This window comes from Salvelinus fontinalis, chromosome 2 (assembly GCF_029448725.1).
Source record: "Salvelinus fontinalis isolate EN_2023a chromosome 2, ASM2944872v1, whole genome shotgun sequence".
NCBI lineage: Eukaryota > Metazoa > Chordata > Actinopteri > Salmoniformes > Salmonidae > Salvelinus > Salvelinus fontinalis.
The window spans coordinates 101,047,432-101,065,847 of record NC_074666.1 but is presented as its reverse complement, the minus strand read 5'-3'; the positions used below and the strand labels follow the sequence as shown (position 1 = coordinate 101,065,847).

Here is an 18,416-nt window from a genome sequence, read left to right as displayed (position 1 = left end):
GTGTGTGTGTGTGTGTGTGTGTGTGTGTGTGTGTGTGTGTGTGTCTGCAGTAACCACAGCCACCCAGAGATAGAGGAGATCTCCTTGGTGGTCCGTCGCCACATGAGCCGCCCCCCCAGCAGCACCTTTCACCCCCAGGACTTCAGTGACCTCATCAGCTTCATCCTCTATGGCAGCCAGCACCGCGGAGGGTAGGCTACCGGGCTCTGTGTGTGGGGGGGGGGGGGGTTCATTCTGCTAACGTGTGTGTCGTGGGTCCCATGTGGCTCAGTTGGTAGAGCATGGGGCTTACAACGCCAGGGTTGTGGGTTCGATTCCCACGGGGGACCAGAATGGGGAAGGGGAAACTATGAAAATGTATACAATCACTACTGTACTCTAAATCACTCTGGATTAGATAGTCTGTAAATGACAATGTAAATGTGTGTATCGTCTGATAACCTGTTTGTGTGTGTGTGTGGATATATGCTAACGTGTGTGTGTGTGTGTGTGTGGATATATGCTAACGTGTGTGTGTGTGGATATATGCTAACGTGTGTGTGTGTGTGGATATATGCTAACGTGTGTGTGTGTGTGGATATATGCTAACGTGTGTGTGTGTGGATATATGCTAACGTGTGTGTGTGTGTGGATATATGCTAACGTGTGTGTGTGTGTGGATATATGCTAACGTGTGTGTGTGTGTGGATATATGCTAACGTGTGTGTGTGTGTGGATATATGCTAACGTGTGTGTGTGTGTGTGGATATATGCTAACGTGTGTGTGTGGATATATGCTAACGTGTGTGTGTGTGTGGATATATGCTAACGTGTGTGTGTGTGTGGATATATGCTAACGTGTGTGTGTGTGGATATATGCTAACGTGTGTGTGTGTGTGGATATATGCTAACGTGTGTGTGTGTGGATATATGCTAACGTGTGTGTATATATGCTAACGTGTGTGTGTGTATATATGCTAACGTGTGTGTGTGGATATATGCTAACGTGTGTGTGTGGATATATGCTAACGTGTGTGTGTGGATATATGCTAACGTGTGTGTGTGGATATATGCTAACGTGTGTGTGTGGATATATGCTAACGTGTGTGTGTGGATATATGCTAACGTGTGTGTATATATGCTAACGTGTGTGTGTGGATATATGCTAACACGTGTGTGTGGATATATGCTAACGTGTGTGTGTGTGGATATATGCTAACACGTGTGTGTGTGTGTATATATGCTAACACGTGTGTGTGTGGATATATGCTAACGTGTGTGTGTGTGGATATATGCTAACGTGTGTGTGTGTGTGTGGATATATGCTAACGTGTGTGTGTGTGGATATATGCTAACGTGTGTGTGTGTGTGGATATATGCTAACGTGTGTGTGTGTGTGGATATATGCTAACGTGTGTATCTGTTCACCTGTGTGTGTTCCTACAGTAGAGAACCATGGCTGGAGCGTCTGTACCACAGCTGTCAGCGTCTGGAGAAACGCGAGGGTGTCTCGTCAGGTCGTGAAGGGGGTGTGTGTGTCTCCGGTGGCGGTGTGTGTGTACCGCGCGGTCTGCTGAAGACGGAGGCGGTGCTGTGGCAGTGGGCGGTGTGGGAAGCAGCGCAGTTCACCGTGTTGTCTAAACTCCGTACCCCGCTGGGACGGGCACAGGACACCTTCCAGACCATAGAGGGTACGGGCTGTTACACACACACACACACACTCACTAAAACACACTCACTAAAACACACTCAGTCCAGGGTTTTCCCCATGATTTTTTTTGACATGTTGCTGATAAGTTTGGAGAGGAGAGGGGCAGTTCTTTGCATTTCTGAACCCCTGTAACTCCACCCCTGTAACTCCATCCCTGTAACTCCACCCCTGTAACTGCCATTTCCTGCCAGGTCGACCCTTAAACCAGGGGTGTCAAACACATTTTGCCCCGTGGGACACATTTACTCTTCAGCGAGTTCCGGAGGGCCGCACTGAAAATGTGGTATTTCTTTCACTGTCAAATGGTTTTGGGAATTTCCGATGCTCCCTGACTGTCTCGCTTTCAGATCGGTGATAAGTCTATTAGCCAGCTGGACACAGTCAAGATACTGTACGAAATGCAGGTCCATTATCATTTCTACAGTTTCCATTTGGTTTGAGTCATTTTAAAGTATATTCCATCCTATACACATTCTGGATGTACATGCTGCCTCTTTCAAGAACATATCCTCCCCTCCCTCTCTCCTTCCCTCCCTCTCTCCTTCCCTCCCTCTCTCCTCCCCTCCCTCTCTCCTTCCCTCCCTCTCTCCTTCCCTCCCTCTCTCCTTCCCTCCCTCTCTCCTTCCCTCCCTCTCTCCTTCCCTCCCTCTCTCCTTCCCTCCCTCTCTCCTTCCCTCCCTCTCTCCTTCCCTCCCTCTCTCCTTCCCTCCCTCTCTCCTTCCCTCCCTCTCTCCTTCCCTCCCTCTCTCCTTCCCTCCCTCTCTCCTCCCCTCCCTCTCTCCTCCCCTCCCTCTCTCCTTCTCTCCTCTCCTCCCCTCCCTCTCCTTCCCTCCCTCTCTCCTCTCCTTCCCTCCCTCTCTCCTCTCCTCCCCTCCCTCTCTCTCTCTCCTCTCCTCCCCTCCCTCTCTCTCTCCTCCCCTCCCTCCTCCCCTCCCTCGCTCCAGGTATGATCCGCAGCCTGGCGGCCCACAGTCTGAACACTGAACAGGAGCTCAGCCAATGGAGCGCCGGCGACACGGATGACGGTCACCATAGCAACCAGCTGCGTCTGGCACTGCTCTTGCAGTTCCTGGAAAACCTGGAGAAACTGATGTACAACGCCTACGAGGGCTGTGCCAACGCTCTGACCGCACCGCCCAAGGTACACACACCTACACACACCTACACACACCTACACACACCTACACACACCTACACACACCTACACCTACACCTACACCTACACCTACACACACACACACACCTACACACCTACACACACCTACACAGCCCCAAGTGCCCCCCAGCTCCTAATGTTAACTATCTTTTTCTCTCTCTCCTTCCCTCTCTCTCTCTTTCCTTCCCTCTCTCTCTCTTTCCTTCCCTCTCTCTCTCTTTCCTTCCCTCTCTCTCTCTCTCTCTCTCCTTCTCTCTGTATCCAGGGTATTAGAACATTCTTCTATACCAACCGTCAGACTTGCCAGGATTGGCTGACTCGTATCCGCCTGGCCCTGATGAGGGTGGGGCTTCTGTCTGGCCAACCAGCAGTCACCGTCCGCCACGGCTTGGACCTGCTGACCGAGATCCAGAACAGCAGCACTCTGGTAACGGGAGGAGAGACGCACAGTCCCAGGCCTGTGTCCTAAACCACACCCTATTCCCTATATAGTGCACTACTTTTGACCAGAGCCCCAACTGAACCTAGTGTACTTGACCACACAGAGAAACACACTCGGCATTACCTGGTTCCAACAGTCAGTCAACTGTTTTCAACCACGACCCCTTTACCTGAAGTTACTAAATACATCACCTGTAACTGACCCCCATGTCTCTTCTGGTCACCTGTAACTGACCCCCAGGTCTCCTCTGGTCACCTGTAACTGACCACCATGTCTCTTCTGGTCACCTGTAACTGACCCCCATGTCTCTTCTGGTCACCTGTAACTGACCCCCATGTCTCTTCTGGTCACCTGTAACTGACCCCCATGTCTCTTCTGGTCACCTGTAACTGACCCCCAGGTCTCTTCTGGTCACCTGTAACTGACCACCATGTCTCTTCTGGTCACCTGTAACTGACCACCATGTCTCTTCTGGTCACCTGTAACTGACCCCCAGGTCTCTTCTGGTCACCTGTAACTGACCACCATGTCTCTTCTGGTCACCTGTAACTGACCACCATGTCTCTTCTGGTCACCTGTAACTGACCACCATGTCTCCTCTGGTCACCTGTAACTGACCCCCATGTCTCTTCTGGTCACCTGTAACTGACCCCCAGGTCTCTTCTGGTCACCTGTAACTGACCCCCATGTCTCTTCTGGTCACCTGTAACTGACCCCCATGTCTCTTCTGGTCACCTGTAACTGACCCCCATGTCTCTTCTGGTCACCTGTAACTGACCCCCATGTCTCTTCTGGTCACCTGTAACTGACCACCATGTCTCCTCTGGTCACCTGTAACTGACCACCATGTCTCCTCTGGTCACCTGTAACTGACCCCCATGTCTCTTCTGGTCACCTGTAACTGACCCCCATGTCTCTTCTGGTCACCTGTAACTGACCACCATGTCTCCTCTGGTCACCTGTAACTGACCCCCATGTCTCTTCTGGTCACCTGTAACTGACCCCCATGTCTCTTCTGGTCACCTGTAACTGACCCCCATGTCTCTTCTGGTCACCTGTAACTGACCACCATGTCTTTTCTGGTCACCTGTAACTGACCCCCATGTCTCTTCTGGTCACCTGTAACTGACCCCCATGTCTCTTCTGGTCACCTGTAACTGACCACCATGTCTCCTCTGGTCACCTGTAACTGACCCCCATGTCTCTTCTGGTCACCTGTAACTGACCCCCATGTCTCTTCTGGTCACCTGTAACTGACCCCCATGTCTCTTCTGGTCACCTGTAACTGACCCCCCGTGTCTTTTCTGGTCACCTGTAACTGACCCCCATGTCTTTTCTGGTCACCTGTAACTGACCCCCATGTCTCTTCTGGTCACCTGTAACTGACCCCCATGTCTCTTCTGGTCACCTGTAACTGACCCCCATGTCTCTTCTGGTCACCTGTAACTGACCACCATGTCTCCTCTGGTCACCTGTAACTGACCCCCATGTCTCTTCTGGTCACCTGTAACTGACCCCCATGTCTCTTCTGGTCACCTGTAACTGACCCCCATGTCTCTTCTGGTCACCTGTAACTGACCCCCATGTCTCTTCTGGTCACCTGTAACTGACCCCCATGTCTCTTCTGGTCACCTGTAACTGACCCCCATGTCTCTTCTGGTCACCTGTAACTGACCCCCATGTCTCTTCTGGTCACCTGTAACTGACCCCCATGTCTCTTCTGGTCACCTGTAACTGACCACCATGTCTCTTCTGGTCACCTGTAACTGACCCCCATGTCTCTTCTGGTCACCTGTAACTGACCCCCATGTCTCCTCTCTGTAGGGTCCAGGTCTCTTCTGGTCACCTGTAACTGACCACCATGTCTCTTCTGGTCACCTGTAACTGACCCCCATGTCTCTTCTGGTCACCTGTAACTGACCACCATGTCTCCTCTGGTCACCTGTAACTGACCCCCATGTCTCCTCTCTGTAGGGTCCAGGTCTCTTCTGGTCACCTGTAACTGACCCCCCCATGTCTCTTCTGGTCACCTGTAACTGACCACCATGTCTCTTCTGGTCACCTGTAACTGACCCCCATGTCTCTTCTGGTCACCTGTAACTGACCCCCATGTCTCCTCTGGTCACCTGTAACTGACCCCCATGTCTCTTCTGGTCACCTGTAACTGACCCCCATGTCTCTTCTGGTCACCTGTAACTGACCCCCATGTCTCTTCTGGTCACCTGTAACTGACCACCATGTCTCTTCTGGTCACCTGTAACTGACCCCCATGTCTCTTCTGGTCACCTGTAACTGACCCCCATGTCTCTTCTGGTCACCTGTAACTGACCCCCATGTCTCTTCTGGTCACCTGTAACTGACCCCCATGTCTCTTCTGGTCACCTGTAACTGACCCCCATGTCTCTTCTGGTCACCTGTAACTGACCCCCATGTCTCTTCTGGTCACCTGTAACTGACCCCCATGTCTCTTCTGGTCACCTGTAACTGACCCCCATGTCTCTTCTGGTCACCTGTAACTGACCCCCATGTCTCTTCTGGTCACCTGTAACTGACCCCCATGTCTCTTCTGGTCACCTGTAACTGACCCCCATGTCTCTTCTGGTCACCTGTAACTGACCCCCATGTCTCTTCTGGTCACCTGTAACTGACCCCCATGTCTCTTCTGGTCACCTGTAACTGACCCCCATGTCTCTTCTGGTCACCTGTAACTGACCCCCCGTGTCTTTTCTGGTCACCTGTAACTGACCCCCATGTCTTTTCTGGTCACCTGTAACTGACCCCCATGTCTCTTCTGGTCACCTGTAACTGACCCCCCCATGTCTCTTCTGGTCACCTGTAACTGACCCCCCCATGTCTCCTCTCTTTAGGGTCCAGGTCTCTTCTGGTCACCTGTAACTGACCCTCCATGTCTCCTCTCTGTAGGGTCCAGGTCTCTTCTGGTCACCTGTAACTGACCCCCATGTCTCCTCTCTGTAGGGCCCAGGTCTCTTCTGGTCACCTGTAACTGACCCTCCATGTCTCCTCTCTGTAGGGTCCATGTCTCTTCTGGTCACCTGTAACTGACCCCCATGTCTCCTCTCTTTAGGGTCCAGGTCTCTTCTGGTCACCTGTAACTGACCCCCCATGTCTCCTCTCTGTAGGGTCCATGTCTCTTCTGGTCACCTGTAACTGACCCCCCATGTCTCCTCTCTGTAGGGTCCATGTCTCTTCTGGTCACCTGTAACTGACCCCCATGTCTCCTCTCTGTAGGGTCCAGGTCTCTTCTGGTCACCTGTAACTGACCCCCCCATGTCTCCTCTCTTTAGGGTCCAGGTCTCTTCTGGTCACCTGTAACTGACCCTCCATGTCTCCTCTCTGTAGGGTCCAGGTCTCTTCTGGTCACCTGTAACTGACCCCCATGTCTCTTCTGGTCACCTGTAACTGACCCCCATGTCTCTTCTGGTCACCTGTAACTGACCCCCATGTCTCTTCTGGTCACCTGTAACTGACCCCCATGTCTCTTCTGGTCACCTGTAACTGACCCCCATGTCTCTTCTGGTCACCTGTAACTGACCCCCATGTCTCTTCTGGTCATCTGTAACTGACCCCCATGTCTCTTCTGGTCACCTGTAACTGACCCCCCATGTCTCTTCTGGTCACCTGTAACTGACCCCCCGTGTCTTTTCTGGTCACCTGTAACTGACCATCATGTCTCTTCTGGTCACCTGTAACTGACCCCCCCATGTCTCTTCTGGTCACCTGTAACTGACCCCCCCATGTCTCCTCTCTTTAGGGTCCAGGTCTCTTCTGGTCACCTGTAACTGACCCTCCATGTCTCCTCTCTGTAGGGTCCAGGTCTCTTCTGGTCACCTGTAACTGACCCCCATGTCTCCTCTCTGTAGGGCCCAGGTCTCTTCTGGTCACCTGTAACTGACCCTCCATGTCTCCTCTCTGTAGGGTCCATGTCTCTTCTGGTCACCTGTAACTGACCCCCATGTCTCCTCTCTTTAGGGTCCAGGTCTCTTCTGGTCACCTGTAACTGACCCCCCATGTCTCCTCTCTGTAGGGTCCATGTCTCTTCTGGTCACCTGTAACTGACCCCCATGTCTCCTCTCTGTAGGGTCCAGGTCTCTTCTGGTCACCTGTAACTGACCCTCCATGTCTCCTCTCTGTAGGGTCCAGGTCTCTTCTGGTCACCTGTAACTGACCCCCCCATGTCTCCTCTCTTTAGGGTCCAGGTCTCTTCTGGTCACCTGTAACTGACCCTCCATGTCTCCTCTCTGTAGGGTCCAGGTCTCTTCTGGTCACCTGTAACTGACCCCCATGTCTCCTCTCTGTAGGGCCCAGGTCTCTTCTGGTCACCTGTAACTGACCCCCCATGTCTCCTCTCTGTAGGGTCCATGTCTCTTCTGGTCACCTGTAACTGACCCCCATGTCTCCTCACTGTAGGGTCCAGGTCTCTTCTGGTCACCTGTAACTGACCCCCATGTCTCCTCTCTGTAGGGTCCAGGTCTCTTCTGGTCACCTGTAACTGACCCCCATGTCTCCTCTCTGTAGGGTCCAGGTCTCTTCTGGTCACCTGTAACTGACCCCCCCATGTCTCCTCTCTTTAGGGTCCAGGTCTCTTCTGGTCACCTGTAACTGACCCTCCATGTCTCCTCTCTAGGGTCCAGAGTTGGAGGCTCCTCTGGTGATGCTGGTAGAGGCTCTGTGTGAACTTCACTGTCCTGAGGCTATCCATGGTTTAGCTGCCTGGAGTCTCACCCACACTGGCAAGAGTCTGGCTTGGGTCAGCTCTGTGGCACTACAGGCTGAGGGGCGGTAAGGAAAAACACCCCTGTGTGTGTGTGTGTGTGGAGGCCAAGCTTAGTGTATTTAAGGGGCAATTCTTGAAGAATTTGACTTTATAAATGCCTCGTGATCTTAGTTCCCCTGCCGTACCCCATCAGAACCTAAAATATAAGCTTGTTTTACACAAATGTTTTGAAACAAAGAAAATATAAACAAACACTATACAGCCTCACCATGGTTACACCTAGAATGTTGCTCTATGATGTCATGGATGGTTACAACGAGAATGTTGCTCTATGATATCATGGATGGTTACACCTAGAATGTTGCTCTGATGTTGTGGAGGGTTACAACCGGAATGTTGCTCTATGAAGTCATGGAGGGTTACACCTAGAATGTTGCTCTATGATGTCATGGATGGTTACAACGAGAATGTTGCTCTATGATATCATGGATGGTTATACCTAGAATGTTCTATGATGTCATGGATGGTTACACCTAGAATTTTGCTCCAAGATGTCATAGATGGTTACACCTAGAATGTTGCTCTGATGTCGTGGAGGGTTACAACCGGAATGTTGCTCTATGATGTCATGGAGGGTTACAACTGAAATGTTGCTCTATGATGTCATGGAGGGTTACAACTGGAATGTTGCTCTATGAAGTCATGGAGGGTTACAACTGGAATGTTGCTCTATGATGTCATAGATGGTTACACCATGAAGTCATGGAGGGTTACAACTGGAATGTTGCTCTATGAAGTCATGGAGGGTTACAACTGGAATGTTGCTCTATGATGTCATGGAGGGTTACAACTGGAATGTTGCTCTATGAAGTCATGGAGGGTTACAACTGGAATGTTGCTTTATGAAGTCATGGAGGGTTACAACTGGAATGTTGCTCTATGATGTCATGGATGGTTACACCTAGAATTTTGCTCTAAGATGTCATCGATGGTTACACCTAGAATTTTGCTCCAAGATGTCATAGATGGTTACACCTAGAATGTTGCTCTGATGTCGTGGAGGGTTACAACCGGAATGTTGCTCTATGATGTCATGGAGGGTTACAACTGAAATGTTGCTCTATGATGTCATGGAGGCTTACAACTGGAATGTTGCTCTATGAAGTCATGGAGGGTTACAACTGGAATGTTGCTCTATGATGTCATAGATGGTTACACCATGAAGTCATGGAGGGTTACAACTGGAATGTTGCTCTATGAAGTCATGGAGGGTTACAACTGGAATGTTGCTCTATGATGTCATGGAGGGTTACAACTGGAATGTTGCTCTATGAAGTCATGGAGGGTTACAACTGGAATGTTGCTCTATGAAGTCATGGAGGGTTACAACTGGAATGTTGCTCTATGATGTCATGGATGGTTACACCTAGAATTTTGCTCTAAGATGTCATCGATGGTTACACCTAGAATGTTGCGCTATGATGTCATGGAGGGTTACAACTGGAATGTTGCTCTATGAAGTCATGGAGGGTTACAACTGGAATGTTGCTCTATGATCTCATGGAGGGTTACAACTGGAATGTTGCTCTATGATGTCATGGAGGGTTACAACTGGAATGTTGCTCTATGATGTCATGGAGGGTTACAACTGGAATGTTGCTCTATGATCTCATGGAGGGTTACAACTGGAATGTTGCTCTATGATCTCATGGAGGGTTACAACTGGAATGTTGCTCTATGATCTCATGGAGGGTTACAACTGGAATGTTGCTCTATGATCTCATGGAGGGTTACAACTGGAATGTTGCTCTATGATCTCATGGAGGGTTACAACTGGAATGTTGCTCTATGATCTCATGGAGGGTTACAACTGGAATGTTGCTCTATGATGTCATGGAGGGTTACAACTGGAATGTTGCTCTATGATGTCATGGAGGGTTACAACTGGAATGTTGCTCTATGATGTCAATGATGGTCAGTCCTTAAATCCAAAGCTCTGTCTGAGTTTGAGTGGTTACATTTCTCCAGTCCCATCCCTCTGCTTTTTACCCAAACGGGGCAGTGATTACGCTTTATTGTTTCAACTGCTGATTGCCACTATAAATGTAGTCAAGAAGCAGGTAGTACACACCTCTGTTGTCCAAAGATGCTGTTAAATGGTATGTTCAGACCATATAGTAACCCATACCTCCCTCTCTGTCAAGACCATATAGTGACCCATACCCCTCTGTCTGTCAGGACCATATAGTAACCCATACCTCTCTCTCTGTCAAGACCATATAGTAACCCATACCTCTCTCTCTGTCAAGACCATATAGTAACCCATACCTCTCTCTCTGTCAAGACCATATAGTAACCCATATCTCTCTTAGTCAAGACCATATAGTAACCCATACCTCTCTCTCTGTCAAGACCATATAGTGACCCATACCCCTCTGTCTGTCAAGACCATATAGTGACCCATACCCCTCTGTCTGTCAAGACCATATAGTAACCCATACCTCTCTTAGTCAAGACCATATAGTAACCCATACCTCGCTCTCTGTCAAGATCATATAGTAACCCATACCTCTCTTAGTCAAGACCATATAGTAACCCATATCTCTCTTAGTCAAGACCATATAGTAACCCATATCTCTCTTAGTCAAGACCATATAGTAACCCATACCTCGCTCTCTGTCAAGACCATATAGTAACCCATACCTCTCTTAGTCAAGACCATATAGTAACCCATACCTCTCTCTCTGTCAAGACCATATAGTAACCCATACCTCTCCCTGTCTCTCTCTAGGTTTGAGAAGGCTGCGGTGGAGTACCAGGAACAGCTGTGTGCCGTGACAGGGATGGACTGTTCCATTAAGGGCTTCGACCGCTCACTCCTCAAACTGGCCGGAGCCAACAGCTATAACACAGCCAGCCCCAAACACAACGGCAACGGTGAGCCACACACACACACAGCTCTAACACAGCCAGCCCCAAACGCAACGGTGAGACACACACACAGCTCTAACACAGCCAGCCCCAAACGCAACGGCAACGGTGAGACACACACACACAGCTCTAACACAGCCAGCCCCAAACACAACGGTGAGACACACACAGCTCTAACACAGCCAGCCCCAAACACAACGACAACGGTGAGACACATACAGCTCTAACACAGCCAGCCCCAAACACAACGGTGAGACACACACACACAGCTCTAACACAGCCAGCCCCAAACGCAACAGTGAGACACACACACAGCTCTAACACAGCCAGCCCCAAACACAACGGCAACGGTGAGACACACACACAGCTCTAACACAGCCAGCCCCAAACACACAGCTCTAACACAGCCAGCCCCAAACACACAGCTCTAACACAGCCAGCCCCAAACGCAACGGTGAGACACACACACAGCTCTAACACAGCCAGCCCCAAACACAACGGCAACGGTGAGACACACACACACACAGCTCTAACACAGCCAGCCCCAAACGCAACAGTGAGACACACACACAGCTCTAACACAGCCAGCCCCAAACACACAGCTCTAACACAGCCAGCCCCAAACGCAACGGCAACGGTGAGACACACACAGCTCTAACACAGCCAGCCCCAAACGCAACGGTGAGACACCCACACAGCTCTAACACAGCCAGCCCCAAACACAACGGTGAGACACCCACACAGCTCTAACACAGCCAGCCCCAAACACAACGGCAACGGTGAGACACACACACACAGCTCTAACACAGCCAGCCCCAAACACAACGGTGAGACACACACAGCTCTAACACAACCAGCCCCAAACACAACGGCAACGGTGAGACACACACACACAGCTCTAACACAGCGAGCCCCAAACACAACGGTGAGACACCCACACAGCTCTAACACAACCAGCCCCAAACACAACGGCAACGGTGAGACACACACACACAGCTCTAACACAGCCAGCCCCAAACACAACGGTGAGACACACACACACAGCTCTAACACAACCAGCCCCAAACACACGGCAACGGTGAGACACAGGGATTAGGAGGACATTTCAGAGGCAACCACTAGCTGATAATAACCAAGTGCTCCCCTCCTCCCTCTCTCCTCCTCCCTCTTTCCTCTCTTCTCCTTCCGTCTCTCCCCTCCTCCCTCCTCTCTCTCTTCTCCTTCCTTCTCTCCCCTCCTCGCTCTCCTCCTCCCTCTCTTCTCCTTCCGTCTCTCCCCTCCTCCCGCTTTCCTCTCTTCTCCTTCCGTCTCTCCCCTCCTCTCTCTCTCCTCCTCCCTCCTCTCTCTCTTCTTCTTCCGTCTCTCGCTCTCCTCCCCCCTCTCTTCTCCTTCCGTCTCTCCCCTCCTGTCTTTCTCCTTCAGGTGACGGCAGGAAGACGGTTCTCCTCAAGTCCAACGAGTGTTCCTCCGAGGTGCTCAACCTCCTTGCCAATAAGGCGTGCCAGTGCTATGTGGCCCTCGGCGATTGGTCCTCGGTGCAGGAGTGGCAGGCCAGCGTGCACGCCCTCAAGAAGAACCCTAGTAACCCTGCCGCGGCGAGCGTGCACCTGAAGACAGACTTCAACTACGTACGGGCACTGAGCTGCTTCGAGGACGGAGACTTCCAAGAATGCCGTGCTCAGCTGGAGCTCCTGGCGGGAGAGAGAGAAGACTACGGCCTGCTCAACACCTCTACTGGCTCCAAGGATAAACTAGGTAGGAGGGAGAGAGAAGACTACGGCCTGGTCAACACCTCTACTGGCTCCAAGGATAAACTAGGTAGGAGGGAGAGAGAAGACTACGGCCTGGTCAACACCTCTACTGGCTCCAAGGATAAACTAGGTAGGAGGGAGAGAGAAGACTACGGCCTGGTCAACACCTCTACTGGCTCCAAGGATAAACTAGGTAAGAGGGAGGGAGAGAGAAGACTACGGCCTGGTCAACACCTCTACTGGCTCCAAGGATAAACTAGGTAAGAGGGAGGGAGAGAGAAGACTACGGCCTGCTCAACACCTCTACTGGCTCCAAGGATAAACTAGGTAAGAGGGAGGGAGAGAGAAGACTACGGCCTGCTCAACACCTCTACTGGCTCCAAGGATAAACTAGGTAAGAGGGAGGGAGAGAGAAGACTACGGCCTGCTCAACACCTCTACTGGCTCCAAGGATAAACTAGGTAAGAGGGAGGGAGAGAGAAGACTACGGCCTGGTCAACACCTCTACTGGCTCCAAGGACAAACTAGGTAAGAGGGAGGGAGAGAGAAGACTACGGCCTGCTCAACACCTCTACTGGCTCCAAGGATAAACTAGGTAAGAGGGAGGGAGAGAGAAGACTACGGCCTGGTCAACACCTCTACTGGCTCCAAGGACAAACTAAGTAGGAGGGAGAGAGAGAGAAGACTACGGCCTGGTCAACACCTCTACTGGCTCCAAGGATAAACTAGGTAAGAGGGAGAGAGAGAGAAGACTACGGCCTGGTCAACACCTCTACTGGCTCCAAGGATAAACTAGGTAAGAGGGAGAGAGAAGACTACGGCCTGGTCAACACCTCTACTGGCTCCAAGGATAAACTAGGTAGGAGGGAGAGAGAGAGAAGACTACGGCCTGGTCAACACCTCTACTGGCTCCAAGGACAAACTAGGTAAGAGGGAGGGAGAGAGAAGACTACGGCCTGGTCAACACCTCTACTGGCTCCAAGGATAAACTAGGTAAGAGGGAGGGAGAGAGAAGACTACGGCCTGGTCAACACCTCTACTGGCTCCAAGGATAAACTAGGTAGGAGGGAGAGAGAGAGAAGACTACGGCCTGGTCAACACCTCTACTGGCTCCAAGGATAAACTAGGTAAGAGGGAGAGAGAAGACTACGGCCTGGTCAACACCTCTACTGGCTCCAAGGATAAACTAGGTAGGAGGGAGAGAGAGAGAAGACTACGGCCTGGTCAACACCTCTACTGGCTCCAAGGATAAACTAGGTAAGAGGGAGAGAGAGAGAAGACTACGGCCTGGTCAACACCTCTACTGGCTCCAAGGATAAACTAGGTAAGAGGGAGGGAGAGAGAAGACTACGGCCTGGTCAACACCTCTACTGGCTCCAAGGATAAACTAGGTAAGAGGGAGGGAGAGAGAAGACTACGGCCTGGTCAACACCTCTACTGGCTCCAAGGACAAACTAGGTAAGAGGGAGGGAGAGAGAAGACTACGGCCTGGTCAACACCTCTACTGGCTCCAAGGATAAACTAGGTAAGAGGGAGGGAGAGAGAAGACTACGGCCTGGTCAACACCTCTACTGGCTCCAAGGATAAACTAGGTAGGAGGGAGAGAGAGAAGACTACGGCCTGGTCAACACCTCTACTGGCTCCAAGGATAAACTAGGTTAGAGGGAGGGAGAGAGAAGACTACGGCCTGGTCAACACCTCTACTGGCTCCAAGGACAAACTAGGTAAGAGGGAGGGAGAGAGAAGACTACGGCCTGGTCAACACCTCTACTGGCTCCAAGGATAAACTAGGTAGGAGGGAGAGAGAAGACTACAGCCTGCTCAACACCTCTACTGGCTCCAAGGACAAACTAGGTAAGAGGGAGGGAGAGAGAAGACTACGGCCTGGTCAACACCTCTACTGGCTCCAAGGATAAACTAGGTAAGAGGGAGGGAGAGAGAAGACTACGGCCTGCTCAACACCTCTACTGGCTCCAAGGATAAACTAGGTAAGAGGGAGGGAGAGAGAAGACTACGGCCTGGTCAACACCTCTACTGGCTCCAAGGACAAACTAGGTAAGAGGGAGGGAGAGAGAAGACTACGGCCTGGTCAACACCTCTACTGGCTCCAAGGATAAACTAGGTAAGAGGGAGGGAGAGAGAAGACTACGGCCTGGTCAACACCTCTACTGGCTCCAAGGATAAACTAGGTAAGAGGGAGGGAGAGAGAAGACTACGGCCTGGTCAACACCTCTACTGGCTCCAAGGACAAACTAGGTAAGAGGGAGGGAGAGAGAAGACTACAGCCTGGTCAACACCTCTACTGGCTCCAAGGATAAACTAGGTAAGAGGGAGAGAGAGAGAAGACTACGGCCTGGTCAACACCTCTACTGGCTCCAAGGATAAACTAGGTAAGAGGGAGGGAGAGAGAAGACTACGGCCTGGTCAACACCTCTACTGGCTCCAAGGATAAACTAGGTAAGAGGGAGAGAGAGAGAAGACTACGGCCTGGTCAACACCTCTACTGGCTCCAAGGATAAACTAGGTAAGAGGGAGGGAGAGAGAAGACTACAGCCTGGTCAACACCTCTACTGGCTCCAAGGATAAACTAGGTAAGAGGGAGGGAGAGAGAAGACTACGGCCTGGTCAACACCTCTACTGGCTCCAAGGACAAACTAGGTAGGAGGGAGAGAGAGAGGACTAAGGCCTCAACTCCAGCTGCTCCAAGGACAAACTAGGTAGGAGGGAGAGAGAGAGGACTAAGGCCTGCTCAACTCCACCTGCTCCAATGATAAACTAGGTAAGAGGGAGGGAGAGAGAAGACTACGGCCTGGTCAACACCTCTACTGGCTCCAAGGACAAACTAGGTAAGAGGGAGGGAGAGAGAAGACTACGGCCTGGTCAACACCTCTACTGGCTCCAAGGACAAACTAGGTAAGAGGGAGGGAGAGAGAAGACTACGGCCTGGTCAACACCTCTACTGGCTCCAAGGACAAACTAGGTAGGAGGGAGAGAGAGAGGACTAAGGCCTGCTCAACTCCACCTGCTCCAAGGATAAACTAGGTAGGAGGGAGAGAGAGAGAGGACTAAGGCCTGCTCAACTCCACCTGCTCCAAGGATAAACTAGGTAGGAGGGAGAGAGAGAGAGGACTAAGGCCTGCTCAACTCCACCTGCTCCAAGGATAAACTAGGTAGGAGGGAGGGAGAGAGAGGCCTAAGGCCTGCTCAACTCCACCTGCTCCAATGACAAACTAGGTAGGAGGGAGAGAGAGAGGACTAAGGCCTGCTCAACTCCACCTGCTCCAATGATAAACTAGGTAGGAGGGAGGGAGAGAGAGGCCTAAGGCCTGCTCAACTCCACCTGCTCCAAGGATAAACTAGGTAGGAGGGAGGGAGAGAGAGGCCTAAGGCCTGCTCAACTCCACCTGCTTCAAGGATAAACTAGGTAGGAGGGAGGGAGAGAGGACTAAGGCCTGCTCAACTCCACCGATAAACTAGGTAGGAGGGAGGGAGAGAGAGGCCTAAGGCCTGCTCAACTCCACCTGCTTCAAGGATTAACTAGGTAGGAGGGTGTCAGACTGCCCACTTCAGTTTTGAGTCTAGACTCCTTAGAGGTGTGTGTGTCTTAATGGTGTGTGTTTCTAACGTGTGTGTGTGTGTATGTGTGTGTAGACCTGAAGCGTCTCCTCCCGGCAGTGTTGAGTCCGGACCCCTCAGAACTGCAGAAGGCCATCGAGGTGCAGCTGCTGCGGAGTGCCGTGGCCGCCATGACAACAGCCAATCACGAGCAGGAACAGAAGGCCATGCCCACCTCGGAGTGAGTCTCTCATTGGATCCTGGAGATCCACTTTTTGTTGAATCCTGTATTAATGTGTTAGTGCTAGGTAGGAACAAAAACCTGCTGGATTGTGGAACACTTCATTGGGAAGATCTCAATTGCATACACCTCGTCTCCTTCTCAAAACCCATTGGAGGAGGTGAGAGGGGCGGGACCTCTGGCTTTGTCATCCAATGGGTTGTAAGGAGACCGAGGAGACACCAGTATTTCATTGGCTCTTCCGTGATGTCTTCCCCATTCCATTTAGGTTGATCTGAGTTCTGTTGGACTGACTGCAGGTTCTGTCTGTGTTGCGATATTGTCCCTGGTCAAAAGTAGTGCACTATATAGGGAACCATTGTACACTCTCGTTCACTACTTCCCACCAATCTAAAAGCTTTGTATTGGTGGAGACTTAGTGGGAGTTTCCACCTTGTTTCTGATACCAGTCATTTCCTTTTCAATCAGTGACAGGAAGTGAAGACACTGGGAGGAAGGAGAGATAATAGGTCTTCTGTGTGTGTTACAGTACCCTGGTCCGTTACCTGAAGCAGACGGGTCGTATCTCTCTGGGTCCCCTCCGCCTCTCCACCCTCACCCTCTCTGACGGCCTGCCCACTCTGGCCACCCTGCAGCTGTACTGCTGTTCTGCCCTGGAGAACACACTCAGCGGACAGGAGGTACACACACACACACACACACACACAGACCCACACACACACAGACCCTCGCCACCCTGCAGCTGTACTGCTGCTCTGCCCTGGAGAACACACTCAGCGGACAGGAGGTACACACACACATACAGATCCTCGCCAGCCTGCATCTATACTGCTTCTCCGCCCTGGAGAACACACTCAGAGTACTCTACATGACCATAAGTATGTGGACACCTGCTCGTCAAACATCTCATTCCAAAATCATAGCCATTAATATGGAGTTGGTTCCCCTTTGCTGCTACAACAGCCTCCACTCTTCTGGGAAGGCTTTCCACTAGATGTTGGAACATTGCTGCGGAAGGACTTGCTTCCATTCAGCCACGAGCATTAGTGAGGTCGGGCACTGATGTTGGGCGATTAGGCCTGGCTCTCAGTCGGCGTTCCAATTCATCCCAAAGGTGCTCGATGGGGTTGAGGTCAGGGCTCTGTGAAGGCCAGTCAAGATCTTCCAGAATGAGCTCGACAAACCATTTCTGTATGGACCTGGCTTTGTGCACGGGGGCATTGTCATGCTGAAACAGGAAAGGGCCTTCCCCAAACTTTTGCCACAAAGTTGGAAGCACAGAATCGTCTAGAATTTCATTGTATCCTGTAGTGTTAAGAGTTCCATTCACTGTAACTAAGGGGCCTAGTCCGACCCATGGAAAAACAGCCCCAGACTATTATTCCTCCTCCACCAAACTTTACAGTTGGCACTGTGCATTAGTGCAGATAGCGTTCTCCTGGCATCGGTCAAACCCAGATTCGTCTGTCGGACTGACAGATGGTGAAGCGTGATTCATCACTCCAGAGAAAACGTTTCCACTGCTCCAGAGTCCAGTGGCGGCGAGCTTCACACAACTCCATCATTTACATCGGCCACGGAAACCCATTTCATGACGCTCCGGGTGAACAGTTCTTGTGCTGATGTTGCTTCCAGAAGGCAGTTTGGAACTCGGGAGTGAGTGTTGCAACCGAAGACAGACGATTCAACACTCAGCGGTCCTGTTTTGTGAGCTTGTGTGGCCTACCACTTCTCAGCTGAGGCGTTGTTGCTCCTAGACGTTTCCACTTCACAATAACAGCACTTACAGTTGACCGGGGAAGCTCCAGCAGGGCAGAAGTTTGACCAACTGACTTGTTGGAAAGGTGGCATCCTATGACGGTGCCACGTTGAAAGTCACTGAGCTCTTCAGTAAGGCCATTCTACTGCCAATGTT

General features: G+C 51.2%; 1 protein-coding gene and 1 non-coding gene across 4 annotated transcripts in view; both read left to right on the top strand.

Annotated features, from left to right (window-relative positions):
• The window catches only part of smg1 (SMG1 nonsense mediated mRNA decay associated PI3K related kinase), a 128,851-nt gene that overhangs the window by 31,257 nt on the left and 79,178 nt on the right, over positions 1 to 18,416 (top strand). For all 3 annotated transcript variants that reach the window (XM_055898133.1, XM_055898126.1, XM_055898117.1), the window contains exons 19-27: positions 51 to 191; positions 1,426 to 1,670; positions 2,635 to 2,831; positions 3,112 to 3,273; positions 7,934 to 8,088; positions 10,815 to 10,960; positions 12,377 to 12,709; positions 16,357 to 16,501; positions 17,031 to 17,181. In XM_055898133.1, the coding sequence (XP_055754108.1) occupies positions 51 to 191; positions 1,426 to 1,670; positions 2,635 to 2,831; positions 3,112 to 3,273; positions 7,934 to 8,088; positions 10,815 to 10,960; positions 12,377 to 12,709; positions 16,357 to 16,501; positions 17,031 to 17,181 (1,675 nt within the window). The remainder of the gene's footprint in view (positions 1 to 50; positions 192 to 1,425; positions 1,671 to 2,634; positions 2,832 to 3,111; positions 3,274 to 7,933; positions 8,089 to 10,814; positions 10,961 to 12,376; positions 12,710 to 16,356; positions 16,502 to 17,030; positions 17,182 to 18,416) is intronic.
• On the top strand, positions 255 to 330 carry trnav-uac (transfer RNA valine (anticodon UAC)). Its single transcript has one exon. It is a non-coding gene; the product is annotated as a tRNA-Val (tRNA).